The 14,164-nt window shown below is 41.3% G+C and overlaps 1 protein-coding gene across 2 annotated transcripts; it reads left to right on the top strand.

The window, feature by feature from the left end:
- Window positions 1-7,036: 7,036 nt before the first annotated feature.
- On the top strand, window positions 7,037-11,033 carry tm4sf4 (transmembrane 4 L six family member 4). Of its 2 annotated transcripts, none has more exons than XM_004562095.4 (6): window positions 7,037-7,074; window positions 7,297-7,511; window positions 8,304-8,393; window positions 9,475-9,623; window positions 10,142-10,322; window positions 10,523-11,033. In XM_004562095.4, exons 2-6 carry the CDS (start codon window positions 7,341-7,343, stop codon window positions 10,535-10,537), a joined length of 606 nt encoding a protein of 201 aa, XP_004562152.1. In that variant the 5' UTR covers window positions 7,037-7,074; window positions 7,297-7,340; the 3' UTR covers window positions 10,538-11,033. The 2 variants fall into 2 exon arrangements, with proteins under 2 accessions (XP_004562152.1, XP_004562153.1); XM_004562096.4 differs by having other exon boundaries at window positions 7,037-7,062.
- The last annotated feature ends 3,131 nt before the right edge of the window (window positions 11,034-14,164 follow it).

Raw genomic sequence — 14,164 nt, forward strand, 5'->3', positions numbered from 1 at the left:
CCTCAAACAGGCATCATCTAATCTTCCAGGTGAGAGTGAAAGAGTGGACCGAAGTACATTTCTTACTGTTCTGATCTGTCTCTCCCAGACACCTCCAACATGGCTTGAATGGGGAGCATTCATAATGAAGTCGCACTGCCTCTCAGCCAAGAATGCAGTCAGACGATTGACATCCATCTGTTTCAGCGCATTATACATTTCATTCTTAGCTCCAACAAAATTGCTTCCTTGGTCACATCTTATTTGTCGTACTGCTCCTCTTATGGAAACAAAACATCGGAGGCCATTAATGAAGGCATCTGCTGACATATCATTCACCATTTCAATGTGAATTGCTCTACAACAAAGGCATGTGAAAAGCAGACCATAACGCTTATTCACCTTACGCCCTTGCTTTGTAAAAAATGGCCCAAAACAGTCCATTCCGCAATAAGTGAAAGGTGGAGATGGATCCACCCGCTCAGATGGCAGGTCTGCCATTCGTTGCTCTTCCACTGATCCCCTGAGTTTCCTGCATTTGACACACTGATGCACATAAGATGCAACAGCTCTGTTCATTCCTGGGATCCAGTATCCATTTGATCTGATCTCGTTGATGGTTATACCCCTTCCTTGGTGTTTAACCTGTTCATGATGATGAGCTATTATCATCCTCGTTATGTGGTGGTCCTTTGGAATGATCATTGGATGTTTCTGAGAGGCAGGGAGAGATGCATTTTTCAGTCTTCCTCCCACCTTGAGGATTCCATCTTTGTCAAGAAAGGCATCCAATCGAAACAGTTTACTCTGCCGTGAAAGTTGTAAGCCATTACTAAGTAGCTGGATCTCATCTCGATACACTCGTTTCTGTAAATCTCTTATAATGATGCGCTGTGCATCCTCTCGCTCCTGAACTGTGCTGTGACTTGTTGACTTGTCACTCTTGGTTCGGCGAAGAAGTCGCGCAACAGCTTGTTTGACCTTACACCATGAAGAAAACTTTGACAAGCGGTCTGGAAGAGTCACTTGTTCTGCAGACTCCAAATTTAGTGCTTGAACCCTTTTAACTTCAGGGTCCCCAACTGGGATTTCTGGGATTACCTCTACCTCTGGTGATACCTCTTTCTCCCATAAGAACTTGGGTCCAGTAAACCAGTTCGATGTCAGAAGCTTGCTTGCACTAGAACCTCTCGAAGCAAGGTCTGCAGGATTCTTGTCAGTAGAAACATATCTCCACTGCTGAGGAGTTGTACTGAGATGTATTTTCTGAATCCTATTTGATACAAATGTGTGGAAGCGACGTGACTCGTTGTTAATGTACCCCAGTACAACCTTGGAGTCTGTCCAGAAGTATTCATCAATCCCTGAAATTCCCAGTTCTTCCTTTAGAGTATTGCTTGCTGCAACTGATACAACAGCAGCAGTCAGTTCTAACCTGGGGATGGTCACAGCTTTGATTGGAGCAACTCTGGACTTTGCCATAATCAGAGCACAATGAACAGTTCCATTTCCATTCACATGTCTCAAATATGAGCACTGGCCATAACCATACGTGCTTGCATCAGAGAAGTGATGTAGCTCTCTCTTTGTGACCTTTCCAAAGTCAGCTGGTACATAGCATCGGGGTATGGTGATTTTATCCAAATTTGCCAGATCACTCTTCCAGGATCTCCAGACTGGTTGCAGTTTACTGATGAGTGGGTCATCCCAACCTGTACCATGCCTACACATTTCTTGAAGAACCCTTTTCCCAGTTAGCAGGAAAGGAGCAATAAGCCCAAGTGGGTCATAAAGAGAGGCAACAGTGGATAGTATACCACGCCTGGTTTCTGGTTGGTCCTTCAAACGGGCATGAAACCTGAAACTGTCTGACTCAATGTGCCAGTGGATTCCTAAGGCTCTTTCCAGCGATGAATCACTAAAGGCAAGATCAAGAGCCTTTACTTCAGTGGCACGCTCAGATGGTGCTATACTCTCAAGCACCTTCGCATTGTTACACACAAATTTGTGTAGTCGCAGACCACCCATAGCACAGAGCCTTTGGGCTTCTTTTGCAAGCTGAATAGCCTCATCTACATCTGCTATGCTTGTGACACCATCATCCACATAGAAGTCCCTCATAATGAATTGGGAGCCCAGAGGAAACAGGCTCTCGTTCTCCTTAGCGAGATGTTTCAACCCATAGTTGGCACATCCCGGTGAAGATGCAGCACCGAAAAGGTGAACTTTCATACGGAATTCCTGTGGCTCCACACTGAAGTTCCCATCCTTCCACCACAGGAAACGTAGGTAGTCTCTATCCGCTTCGCGCACATGAAACTGATGAAACATCCTTTCGATGTCGCACATCAGAGCAACATGGTTCTGTCGAAATCTGATAAGAACACCAGTTAGAGTATTTGTCAAATCTGGGCCCGACAGGAGATGATCATTTAGGCAAGTTCCCTTGTACTTAGCCGAGCAATCAAAAACCACTCTGAGCTTCTCTGGTTTTTTGGAATGATAAACTCCGTGGTGTGGAATATACCATGTTTCACCTTCCTTCTCTTCACAGAGAACTTCTTCAGCATCATTGTTTTTAATTACCTCATTCAAAAACGTTACGTAGTGAGTCTTGTAGTTCTTGTTGTTCAGCAGCTTTCGTTTGAGATGGTTGAGCCGGATGATAGCTAACTGCTTGTTGTTGGGAAGGTAGGGTCTCTCTTTAAAAGGGAGAGGCATCTCATAGTGACCATGGGCGTTCATGTAAATGCTTTCCTTTAGCATATTGAGGAAGAGGATGTCATCTTGAGACACTGTTCTGCTGTCCTTGCTGATGTCCTTAAAGTCAGACTCAAGTACTTTAATGGCATCGGATGGCGTCACTGGAGGAAGCTCTTTGACAGTTACTCTATGGCATATGTTGGCGACAGGAGGAGATTCAAGGTGAGGTGGTGAGCAGCCTATGATGCTCCATCCTAGGTCTGTGCGGACTGCATAAGGTTCATTATCTCTTCCTAGGATGACCTGTCTTGGTGCTAGTGCCTGTGAGCAGTTATAACCTATTAGAAGACCAACTTCACAGTCTAAATGTGGTGGAATATCATCTGCTATTGCTTTGAGATGATTCCAATGCCTCGCCGTTTCACTGGTAGGAATGTGCCTTCGATTCACTGGTATGCAGTCTTTGGTATAGGCAGGAGGGAGATCAATGTGATTTGTGGAGGTATAGCCACGCACTCTGAGACCTGAGACTCTTTCACTGTGTGTTACTGTGTCCTTTCCGATCATGGTGGTTAGCTTTAGCCTTACAGGATAGGTCTTGGTTGTCAAGCTACGACTAACATCTTCATCAATAAACACAGTGTCACTCTGGGTGTCAAGCAGAGCATAGACAAGCCTTTCTATTCCTGGGTTGTTGGAAGAGGAAACCCAGACTGGCAAAATCATGGATGTAGTCATAGATGTGTGCTCAGTCTCTGTATTGAGAGACAATGTCGTAACTGCTTCGTCTGTATTCTGATTAGAGGCTAACACAGCATTCATGTTGGAATATCTGTCGTCATGAAGGCAAGTTGGGTGTCGTCCCTTACAGATATCACATAAGTGTCTGTGGCGGCAGTCTTTAACATTATGGCCTGGTTTCAGACAACCATAGCAGAGTTTGTTTTCCCTTACATACTTTCTTTTCTCTTCCAGAGGCGTTCCTTTAAACTCTGGACAACTATGTAGGCGGTGTTTGTTATCATGACAGAATGTACAAGGGGGCTTTAAGCTTGTCTTGGATGGTACATTCTTCTCATTCTCTGTAAGTGTCTGTGTATGAAGAACAGTAGATTTATTTTTCCTTTCTTTCAGATGATGTTTCTCTGCAGGTAAGTCTGATAAACGTAATGCATGGAGGGAAGTTACTGGGTTACAGGCAATCTCTGCTTCTAATGACATGAAGTTGACAAAGTCCTGAAAGGCTGGAAATTCCTGTCTGTCCTTCATAAACTGGGTCACCTTGCGGTTCCACCTTGAAGCTGCCCACTCAGGTAACTTTTGGACCAGCTTTTGGTTCTCTTCACAGTCATTCAGAATGTCCAGCCCTTTAATATGAGGCATGGCTTGCTGACATGCATGTAGGAAGTCGGCGAATGCTCTGAGTTGTTCTGCATCCTTTGAGTGGATCTTTGGCCAGCTAGCTAGTTTTTCTCTGAAAGCTCTCTGCAAGACGAATGGTTGACCGTACCTGCTATTAAGGCGATCCCATGCATCCTTATACGCTTCATCATCCTCCCTGTAAAAGATACCATCAAGTGTCTTTCGTGCAGGACCTCCCACATATCTTCTCAAGTAATGCAGTTTGTCAGCTGAACATATGTTCCTTTTATCTATGAGGGATATGAATGAAGATTTCCATTCAATGAACTGGATTGGGTCGCCGGTGAATACAGGTGGCTCTGGCATTGGAAGTCTGTTCATGGCTATGCTGTCTTGTACTGCTTGAGCTAAGTGGGACACATCTGTCTGTGGAGGTGAAGCTGGAAATCTTATGAGATGCTGAACTGGAGCCAGAGACACAGCTTGATGTGGGTGCATATGTTCCTGGTTCCTTAGTTTGCTGTTAGCAGAGCACAAGCTGCCCTCCTGCATTACATCTTGGTTGTAAATTGACAATCTTGCTCGTGCTGCTCTTATATCCTTTTCAGCCCTTAGTCTTTCTAGTTCATGTTTTTGAGCTTCAAGATCCCTTTTCTGTTGCTCTACTAAGAGCTGGATCCTTTCCTTTTGTTTTCCTTCCGCCAATAACAACTCATATTCTGCTTCCTTTGCTGCTAATTCTGCTGCAGCATCTGCTCTTTTTACTGCGACAATGGAGTCTATAGTGTGTTGACTTGGAGGTGAAACCGTGGATCCATATATGGAATGAGCATAGTCTCTGTTAAGGAGCTCACGAAGGCGTTCTTTGACTGCTTCACTATCATAGTCTTCGTCTATGCCTGATATTCTTTCATATGCAATTTTAATAATGTCCTTTGTTACGGCCTCACATGCATCAACACGACGTCTCGTTTCACTGGATGGTGTGAGGTGATCTCTGATTTGTACATAAATGTCCGTAATATCATTCATGCATTTCTCTAAGATATCAATGAGAGCTGCGATTTCACTTTCTGGAATGTCTAGCTTTAGCTGATTTCTTGCCTTACGTGCCTGGATCTTCCATTGATCATAAAGGTGCATGAGCCGCTTCTCCCTTTTGTATGCCTCCTCTCTCTGAAATGTAAGCATCTTCTCCGTGGGATTTCTTGGGCGATCAGATCTGCGAAGTTCCTCATCCTTGCTTGCTTGACAGATGTCTTTTATTTGATCTGAGCCTTCTGCTTCTGCAGTTAATATCTGAGATGCTTCCATTTTGAGCGAGTGTCACATTTAGACCATCACAATGAATCCCTCTTCTTTCATCATAGACTTTGGCAGTCAGGTGAAACTCGTGAGGCTAAAGCTCTTACTGTAGCATCCCTGGCTGAATGATGGTCTCTTATACTGATGCTTCACAGAGGTTTTATTGGAAATGTTTTTATTGAAACATTCAGTGAAGACACCGTAAGAGCTAGGAGCAAAACAAAACCAGCAATATTAATACCATAAGATCAAAGGAAACAAATTTCTCCTGCTCACATATAGCATATACATCAAATTTACATCACTCAATTCATTGTATCACCTCACTAACTTACCACTACACATAAAGGTCAAGTTCAAGGTTAACAATATAAACTCTATTAAACGACATTTTGATTGCATGTAACTTATTCCGTTAAAGAAAACATTAACAAACCTTGTGCCACTGTCAGCCAGGTACTAATTGGCAAAGTAAACGTACATATTTTTCACTTTAAGGCACACTATTTATCATATCCTAAAAGAAACGTTACTAACAGCCCTTTAACGGTTTTGTGCCAGTTTCCTGTTTCAAAATAAAAGCATGGATTTCAAAATAAAACCGAAGTGCCTTTCAAACAAACGTAAAAATATTTACAAATTTAAAGGTCATTTACAATACTAGATGTCTTTTGTCAACATGTTTTCTTCTTATTCACTATATTAAAAGCCAGAATCATTCCAGAAGCAAGTCTGATTGCTCAGCAGTCATCTTGAAACATCTCCAGGAATTTAATTGAACAGTTACTGCGAAGTAGTCTTTAATTTCACTGTTTGTCTTGATATGAAAACTGGAAGTTATAGTGTGGTATCCACAATCATATGATGTTGTGGAAGGGTTTTTAGACCAGCTTAAGATCCAATAGTTGATGCTTCTCTGTAATGTCTCTATCATAACTAAAATCACAGGGACAGGTTCACACAAAAATAGATATCAGAGACCAATGTCTAATCCAGATCCTTGTTGTTAAGTAGTTCACCCAGATTACCTTGAAAAGACCAAATTAAATTTAACCAATCAACATCAATAGATGCCTTCATTTACAATGAGAGTTGATTAAAGACAGAATTCACATGTTATTCACCCGACAAGCTTTCGTATTTAATCGATAGATAATTTATTACAAGAAAGGCTGTGGTCCACTGTACTTCTACTGGGTGTTTCTGACACTTCTACAGTGATTAATGATGAACATTGCTCATAATAATGTTCCACTCCAAGATTACTCACTGTGTCAGGTGACTAACAGCTAAGAGGGCCTCACTGTATAGACCAACTGTCTGTCACTTCCTCTTCTGTCTCCATGTGAACTCAGTGTAGAACATTAACTAGTGTGACCGCTGTGTCTTCACTGCTGTGTCTGTGTACACACACAGGTATGTAATTCAGCATTAATGGCTCTCGGTGTGTTTGCATGCAGCCATGAGCATGTGCATGTGTGTTTGCACACTGCGTGCACAACTGGGAGAGATCCTGCCATATTACAGCTGCCTAATGTAAAATTGAAGCAATGAGATCACACAGAGATAGGCGGGGATGGGGTGAAGGGAGGGTGAGGGGAAGGCGTGGGTGGGGGGTGGGGAGAAGGGAGAGGGGGATTCTATAAAGGCTCATTCAATTATTAACTATTCTCACATATCTGGGACAGGTGAAGCAGACGCATCATTCAAAAGGTCTGAGATTTGGTGAGAAACTTTTAGGGTGTGTTGGGGACACTGCGCTTAATACAGGTCGAATGTAATAGGTGCAGTGATATTCTTCAGTGCCACAATCTCAACATTTTATCATTTGAGCCCCTTGAAGTGGATAAAGACTGGGCTTAATTTAAGTCTAAATCATTTCGCTGAGATAATTCAACGGAAACAGCATCCCAGGTGGAGTTTTAAAGTTCCCTTCTCTAACTTCAGGTGTTGTTGGTGTCGTCGGGAGCTGTCGAAACATCAGCGTCAGAATGTGTTCGGGTGGCTTTGCTAGATGTCTGGGGTTCACTCTGATACCCTTGTGCATTGTGTGTGTGCTCTGCAACATCCTGCTCTTCTTTCCCGGAGGAAAGTCGGTGGACAGTAAAAACATCACAGACCAGGTCTGGTACTTTGGAGGCATTCTGGGATCTGGAGTGCTGGTGAGTGCATTAGTGAACAATACAATGAAATTATGTTTTTAAAATATGAATTAATTCATCTTCAGCTCATGACGTCATGATTGTTAGCCATTAATGTTGTAATTATTGGTATAGCTAAACTTATTCTCAGTAAATAATCTAACAGTCAGTTTGGAATTAAATGGTTAATACCTGCAGAATATCAGAAAGTTGCAATGTATGTGTTATACTGCACTTAACCAGTTAATTAGACCAGCGCTCAATAAAAAGTTTATGTCACAACTCCCCTAAATTAACAGTATTAGTAACTACCAAAATAATTTTCATGCTTCTGTAATAGCGAATCCATCTGTACATGCAAACTCATTAATCAGTATTTTTTCATGTTAAAATATAATTATTGTTGTTATCCACGAATTCTCTAATTTATTGTTTTACAAAAAAGAGAGAAATTACAAAAGTATAGAATTACACCTAATTATGGTGGACCGAAAAATATGTTTTACTGATTGAATGTTATGCCAGTCCAAATTTAGGTTTAAACAAGTTTTTGGCACATTTCTAAAATATTTGTGTTTTCTTGTTTTTTATACATTTGTTAAGCACTGCATGTCAAACGGTGTTGTGAATAAATTGTACGCTTCTTCTTAGTTATTGTTGTTATTATTATGTGTATATGAAAACTGCACAAAGGAACGTTTATCATTAGATACACAGTCAGTTTCAGACTGATTAACAATTTTGTTACAGCTTTAATGAATGACCGGTTCATTAATGATCTGTGTGTGAACTGTGTGTGTTTTTGGGTGGCAGATGATCTTCCCTGCTCTGGTCTTCCTGGGTCTGAAGAACAATGACTGCTGCGGTTGCTGTGGCAATGAAAGCTGTGGTCGGAGATTCGCGGTGAGAAGATTTTTCACGTTCAATTTTGATCTGTTTTTCTGAAACAAGTCTCTCCTTTAAATGAGATGTTGAGTTTCAATTGGACTACACATAAACAGCAAGTGTAACTAGTGACATCAACAATGGCACCAATCAACTGGCCCTTTAAACAACGAAAGTGCAAAAAGATGCTTAAAAGGAGGCAGCTACATGGAATAAAGTGAATATGCGGTGTGTTTAAAAAAAGGTGTGACCATTAGGCCAAACCTGGCCTTTTTGCTTGGACAAGTAAAGCTCAGTGATGTTCCGTGGAGGCAAAAACACACACACACATTTAACAAGACTGAAAAGGCACTCAAATATATATACAGCATACAGCTGCATTAGATAATTGCTACCTAGAGCATGACCCAGTGCACAAATGTGATCAGAAATGTCTTCAAATATTACTGTAAGTTGATGCAATTAATTGGGAATTAATCTAAATTAAAAGGAATGTGAAAATTAGATTTTTAAAAATTCCAGTCTAGGCAGAAACGTTAGACCTCTGTTCTCTGAGGACAAGGGTCTTCAGGGAATCTTCAGAAAATCTAAGTTTTCTTTGTCATTTGGGTTTTTTTTCCTCCTAACAGTTTTAAAACTATTAAAAACAACATTTATATTAGAGGTATTATGCTTGAGGGTCTACCAGTCACCTGTTAACTTCAGCGTTGAGATACTCTGAGCGTGTAATGGAAAACAAACACAGATGAACTATGTACACACATCCCCTCATGATTTACACAGCAATAAATTGGGAAAACACACACCCTCCCATAAAGTACTACAAATTCAATCATGGTAACACTCCCCGCACAGCTGTGTAGCACAGAGCCTGCGTTGTACAGTTAGGATCACGCAATTGATCGATACTTCAGGAATGTGTGCAAGTGTTACTTTGTGCACCTGGCCTTGAGCACGGCCTCTGGATACTAACACAATAACTTCATTGATGTCTTATTTTAAGAAGCTTAAAGGGGCATTGTTAAATGTTTTGATTCTCAGTATGAGTAACTGACCATGCTTCTCCCCACTCTCTCTCTCTCTCTCTCTCTCTCTGCAGATGTTGAGTTCGATGCTGTTTGCAGGTATTGGTGTTGTTGGTGCCGGTTACTCAGTTATAGTCTCAGCGGTGGCCATCAACCGTGGACCTAAGTGTTCCTTTTTTATAAACGGCACCACACTCGACTGGGGCTATCCTTTCTCCAATGGGTGAGACATAGAGAATAATCAAGTGTTAAAATGCGTTCAGTAGTTTGTTTTTTTATCACTCTGTCCATAGCAATGGAATGATCAGCATGTCCTTTCTTTCAGCTGGGTACACATGAAAGCATTTGGAATACATACAGGCTAAATTTGTAGCACCTCCAATTCTCAGTGCTCAGTGAAGGCTTCGTTTCAGATAGTGTGGGGCCTGTTTGGGGATTCTGTTTGCAGTACAGATGCATGACACAACCAGAGAGACATACAAATACTGTCTTGTAAAAGGGCTTCACGCTAAATCTGGCAACTGATTTGCTAAGAGCCAAACACTAAGAATTCTGTGCCAATAACAGTGTAAACTGCTGTTTATTTTAAGCACAACTAAATGTAAACTTAATCTGAACATTTAAGAGTCGAAGTGTATTAGTGCTACCTTTGCTGCACTTGTCTCTTGTATCTTAAGGTAAACTGTGGCTCACGAAACATCTCACATATTTGCTCTTTTCTTTTTAACCCTTCCTCTACAGAGACTACCTAGGCAACGCAACTTTGAGGGATACTGTGTGTCAAGAGCCAGCGGGTGTGGTGCCCTGGCATCTGTCTCTCTTCTCTGTGCTGCTGGTCATGGGTCTGATCCAGGTGGTGCTGTGTGCTTTTCAGGTGGTAAACGGCCTGCTGGGAGCTCTGTGCGGGGACTGCTGTGGAGGGGTCAGTATCTACTCTGCTATGAGTTTCTCCTTAGTTGAGCACAGTTTTCTATTTTCTTTTATGACAAGAATAAAGATCTTACATTAGCTTCATAGAGCTGGAGGATATCATGTAATTGCTTATAGGTTGAGGATAAGTGTTAATAAACAGAGATTTAAACACACACACACACAAAAATAATAATAATTTTTGTCTTTCAGGGTGATGAGCACTGAGCACTGCATGTGGCTGAAGGTTGCTGACTTTCCTGGTTCCAGATGATCCGACTCTTGCTTAAGACTAAGTAATATAGCAGTGATATTTTGTCAAAAAGCTCATTGATTCCAATGTGGGATTTATCAGAAAACACTGGAAATGACACGAGCTCTTTAAGAGTTTCCTATTTCTTTTTTAATGAACACAGATGAGTCTGTCTTCGTGAATCTGCTATGCTGCAAATAATTTCCAACACTAGCCACTGTAGTCCCTGATTTACTGCTATGTGGGTTAGTTTTGTAGAATTAAACTTGCTTTAATTCAATAAGAAAATATATTTAATGTCATATTTTATGTCATATTTTATTTTTTCAATTTTCTTTCTTGTGTAGTCAAACAAATGCAACTCCTAAAAGTGGCTTCTTTTATAGAGGAGTTTTATCTGTTGCTTGACTGCCTCCTGCTGGGGAAGATGTAAATTTACCTACACCATTAAAAAATAACGTCTTACAGAGAGTGGTCTTATTAAAAGACTGGTTCATTTCTTAAATAAATTAATTTTTTTATGTGTATTACATTTACTGCTTTCAACCCAAACTAATCACGGCGGATATTTTCCCCTTTCTCATAAAACTTTTAATTCTATGGCATGTTAATAAAGTTTATCTTTCACTGGTTCACTAGACAATAAGTGGTTTATATTGATATCATCCAGCATCAGTTTCAGTATCACACACTTAAAGTTACACATCTCCAGAAAAATGCTATTATAATTAACTAAAACTAGAATAAAATCTAAAGGTAGGTGTGGGGGGAAACATTTCAGTTAAATAAAATTTAAAAAACAACAACAACTAGATTTTCAAAAATTAAAACAAAAACTACCTGAAATGATATTGTGAGCTTGGAGAACTAACAAATATTTATTTATTTATTGGAACTGAAGGTATATTTTTTTGGTAGTGTGGCCTTTTTTGTTTGGTTTTTATGGATGTGGAGTAAATGTCCTTAGCTTTATTACAGATTACCTGATGAGTTATTGATCAATATGCTTGTTGAGACATATGAAACTTGAAAAGGTTCTGTATTTTTATTTTATTTTATTTTATTTTTTTGTAATGCCAGTGCTGATTTTCCAGAATCTTGGCTCTGATATTTTAATAATAATTAAAACTGTAATGCCAAGTGTATTGTATTTGATACACGAGTATTTGTGAGTGTTTAAAACCTTTACATCATCTTTTTTTTTTTTTACTGAAAAAACAGAATAAATTGCACAAGAAATTTTAACCAATAAATTGTAGTAAAAGTTATTTTTTAATGATAACTTGAACTACTATATTCATCCTCCTATATTCACCCATCCATTCTCTTCCTGATCAAGGTTGTAGGAGGGCTCGGGCTTACCATAGGGTGAGATCTTTTATATGCCAATTCATTCTTATTTATTTATTCATATTTGTTTTTAATAGAATGTTCTCGCAATTATTTCATGGTTCATGCTTTACACAAATAAAAAGACTAAAACTAATACAGAAACTAAAAAAACTAAACTAAACCTTTTTAAACAAGTCAAACTTTTTTTGAAAGAAGAAAATCCACTCTGGAAATTAACTGAAACGAAACTGAATTAAAAGCAAAAATGAGTCAAAAATAAAATAAAAATAAAGCCTAAGTAGAAAATACAAAACTATAATAACTACTACTGTCTGTCTTGATTGCTCACTGGAAATTATAAAATTCTAACAGCATTCATCCATCCATCCATCCTCATCCGCTTTGTCCGGGGCCGGGTCGCGGGGGCAGCAGCCTAAGCAAAGAGGCCCAGACCTCCCTCTCCCCAGCCACCTCCTCCAGCTTGTCCGGGGGAATACCAAGGCGTTCCCAGGCCAGCCGAGAGATATAATCTCTCCAGCGTGTCCTGGGTCTGCCCCGGGGCCTCCTCCCGGTGGGACATGCCTGGAACACCTCACCCAGGAGGCGCCCAGGGGGCATCCTTGTCAGATGCCCGAACCACCTCAGCTGGCTCCTTTCGATGTGGAGCAGCAGCTGCTCTACTCTGAGCCCCTCCCAGATGGCCGAACTTCTCACCCTATCTCTAAGGGAGAGGCCAGCCACCCTTCGGAGGAAGCTCATTTCTGCCGCTTGTATCCGCGATCTCGTTCTTTCGGTCACTACCCACAGCTCGTGGCCATAGGTGAGGGTAGGGACGTAGATCGACCGGTAAATTGAGAGCTTCGCTTTTACACTCAGCTCCCTCTTCACCACGACGGACCGGTGCAGCGTCCGCATTACTGCAGCTGCAGCCCCAATCCGTCTGTCGATCTCCAGCTCCCTTCTCCCATCACTCGCGAACAAGACCCCGAGATACTTGAACTCCTCCACTTGGGGCAGGAACTCATCCCCGACCCGGAGTGGGCACTCCACCCTTTTCCGGCTGAGAACCATGGCCTCGGATTTGGAGGTGCTGATCCTCATTCCCGCTGCTTCACACTCGGCTGCGAACCGTTCCAGTGCGAGCTGGAGGCCCTCACCCGATGAAGCCAACAGAACCACATCATCTGCAAAAATCAGAGATGAGATTCTGAGGCCACCAAAGCGAAAGCCCTCCGCCACTTGGCTGCGCCTAGAAATCCTGTCCATAAAAATTATGAACAGAACCGGAGACAAAGGGCAGCCCTGGCGAAGCCCATCACCCACCGGGAACGAGTCCGACTTATTGCCGGCAATGCGAACCAAGCTCTTGCAACGGTTGTATAGGGATCGAATGGCCCGTAGCAATGGGCCAGACACCCCATATTCCCGCAACACCTCCCACAGGACACCCCGAGGGACACGGTCGAATGCCTTCTCCAAGTCCACAAAACACATGTAGACTGGTTGGGCAAACTCCCATGCACCCTCAAGTATCCTGGAGAGGATAAAGAGCTGGTCCAGTGTTCCGCGACCAGGACGAAAACCGCATTGTTCCTCCTGTATCCGGGGTTCGACTAACGGACGAACTCTCCTTTCCAGCACCCTGGCATAGACTTTCCCAGGGAGGCTGAGGAGTGTGATCCCCCTGTAGTTGGAACACACCAACTACAGGGGGACATGAGGTTGGAACACACCCTCATGTCCTTATTCATGTAAACATCAAAATAAGGACAAAATATAATTCTGACTGCATGTTTATCACTAATGTAACAAAATGGTAAATGCAATTTAAATGCTGTTTTCAGTCAACGTAAAGTTCGCTAAATAAAAATAACATAAAATTTACACAAACTGTACCTAACATACCTTTTCTTTCTGAGTTTACTTTTTTCCCACTTTTTAATCACATTTATACCTAAAAGATATTCAGACAGATTCAGACACATTCATTGAGCTCTGCACAGTTATCCATAAGGAGGAAGCAAAAACTGGGACTTGAAGAAAATGCACGCTGGTAAGAGCTTCACTCGGTTCCATTTTATTTCAAATTCGGTTATTAATAAGTTGTTTGTTTGTTTGTTTGTTTGTTTGTTTGTTTGTTTGTTTGTTTTAAAGTTGAATTATTAAAGAGTTTAAACACCACAAAATTACAGACTATGCCCAAATGAAATAAATTCAAACCACAAAATCTACCAATGATGGCTGGAAGTTCACAAAGGAATCCTGAGTAT

This window comes from Maylandia zebra, linkage group LG17 (genome assembly GCF_041146795.1).
Source record: "Maylandia zebra isolate NMK-2024a linkage group LG17, Mzebra_GT3a, whole genome shotgun sequence".
Classification (NCBI taxonomy): Eukaryota; Metazoa; Chordata; class Actinopteri; order Cichliformes; family Cichlidae; genus Maylandia; species Maylandia zebra.

What these genes read in the sequence shown, in the direction of transcription:
- tm4sf4 (XM_004562095.4), top strand. Translation starts at nt 7,341, where the DNA reads ATGTGTTCGGGTGGCTTTGCTAGATGTCTGGGGTTCACTCTGATACCC. An exon ending in TTCTGGGATCTGGAGTGCTG is followed by an intron (nt 7,512 to 8,303) that starts GTGAGTGCATTA and finishes TTTGGGTGGCAG; the next exon opens with ATGATCTTCCCTGCTCTGGT. An exon ending in GGCTATCCTTTCTCCAATGG is followed by an intron (nt 9,624 to 10,141) that starts GTGAGACATAGA and finishes CTTCCTCTACAG; the next exon opens with AGACTACCTAGGCAACGCAA.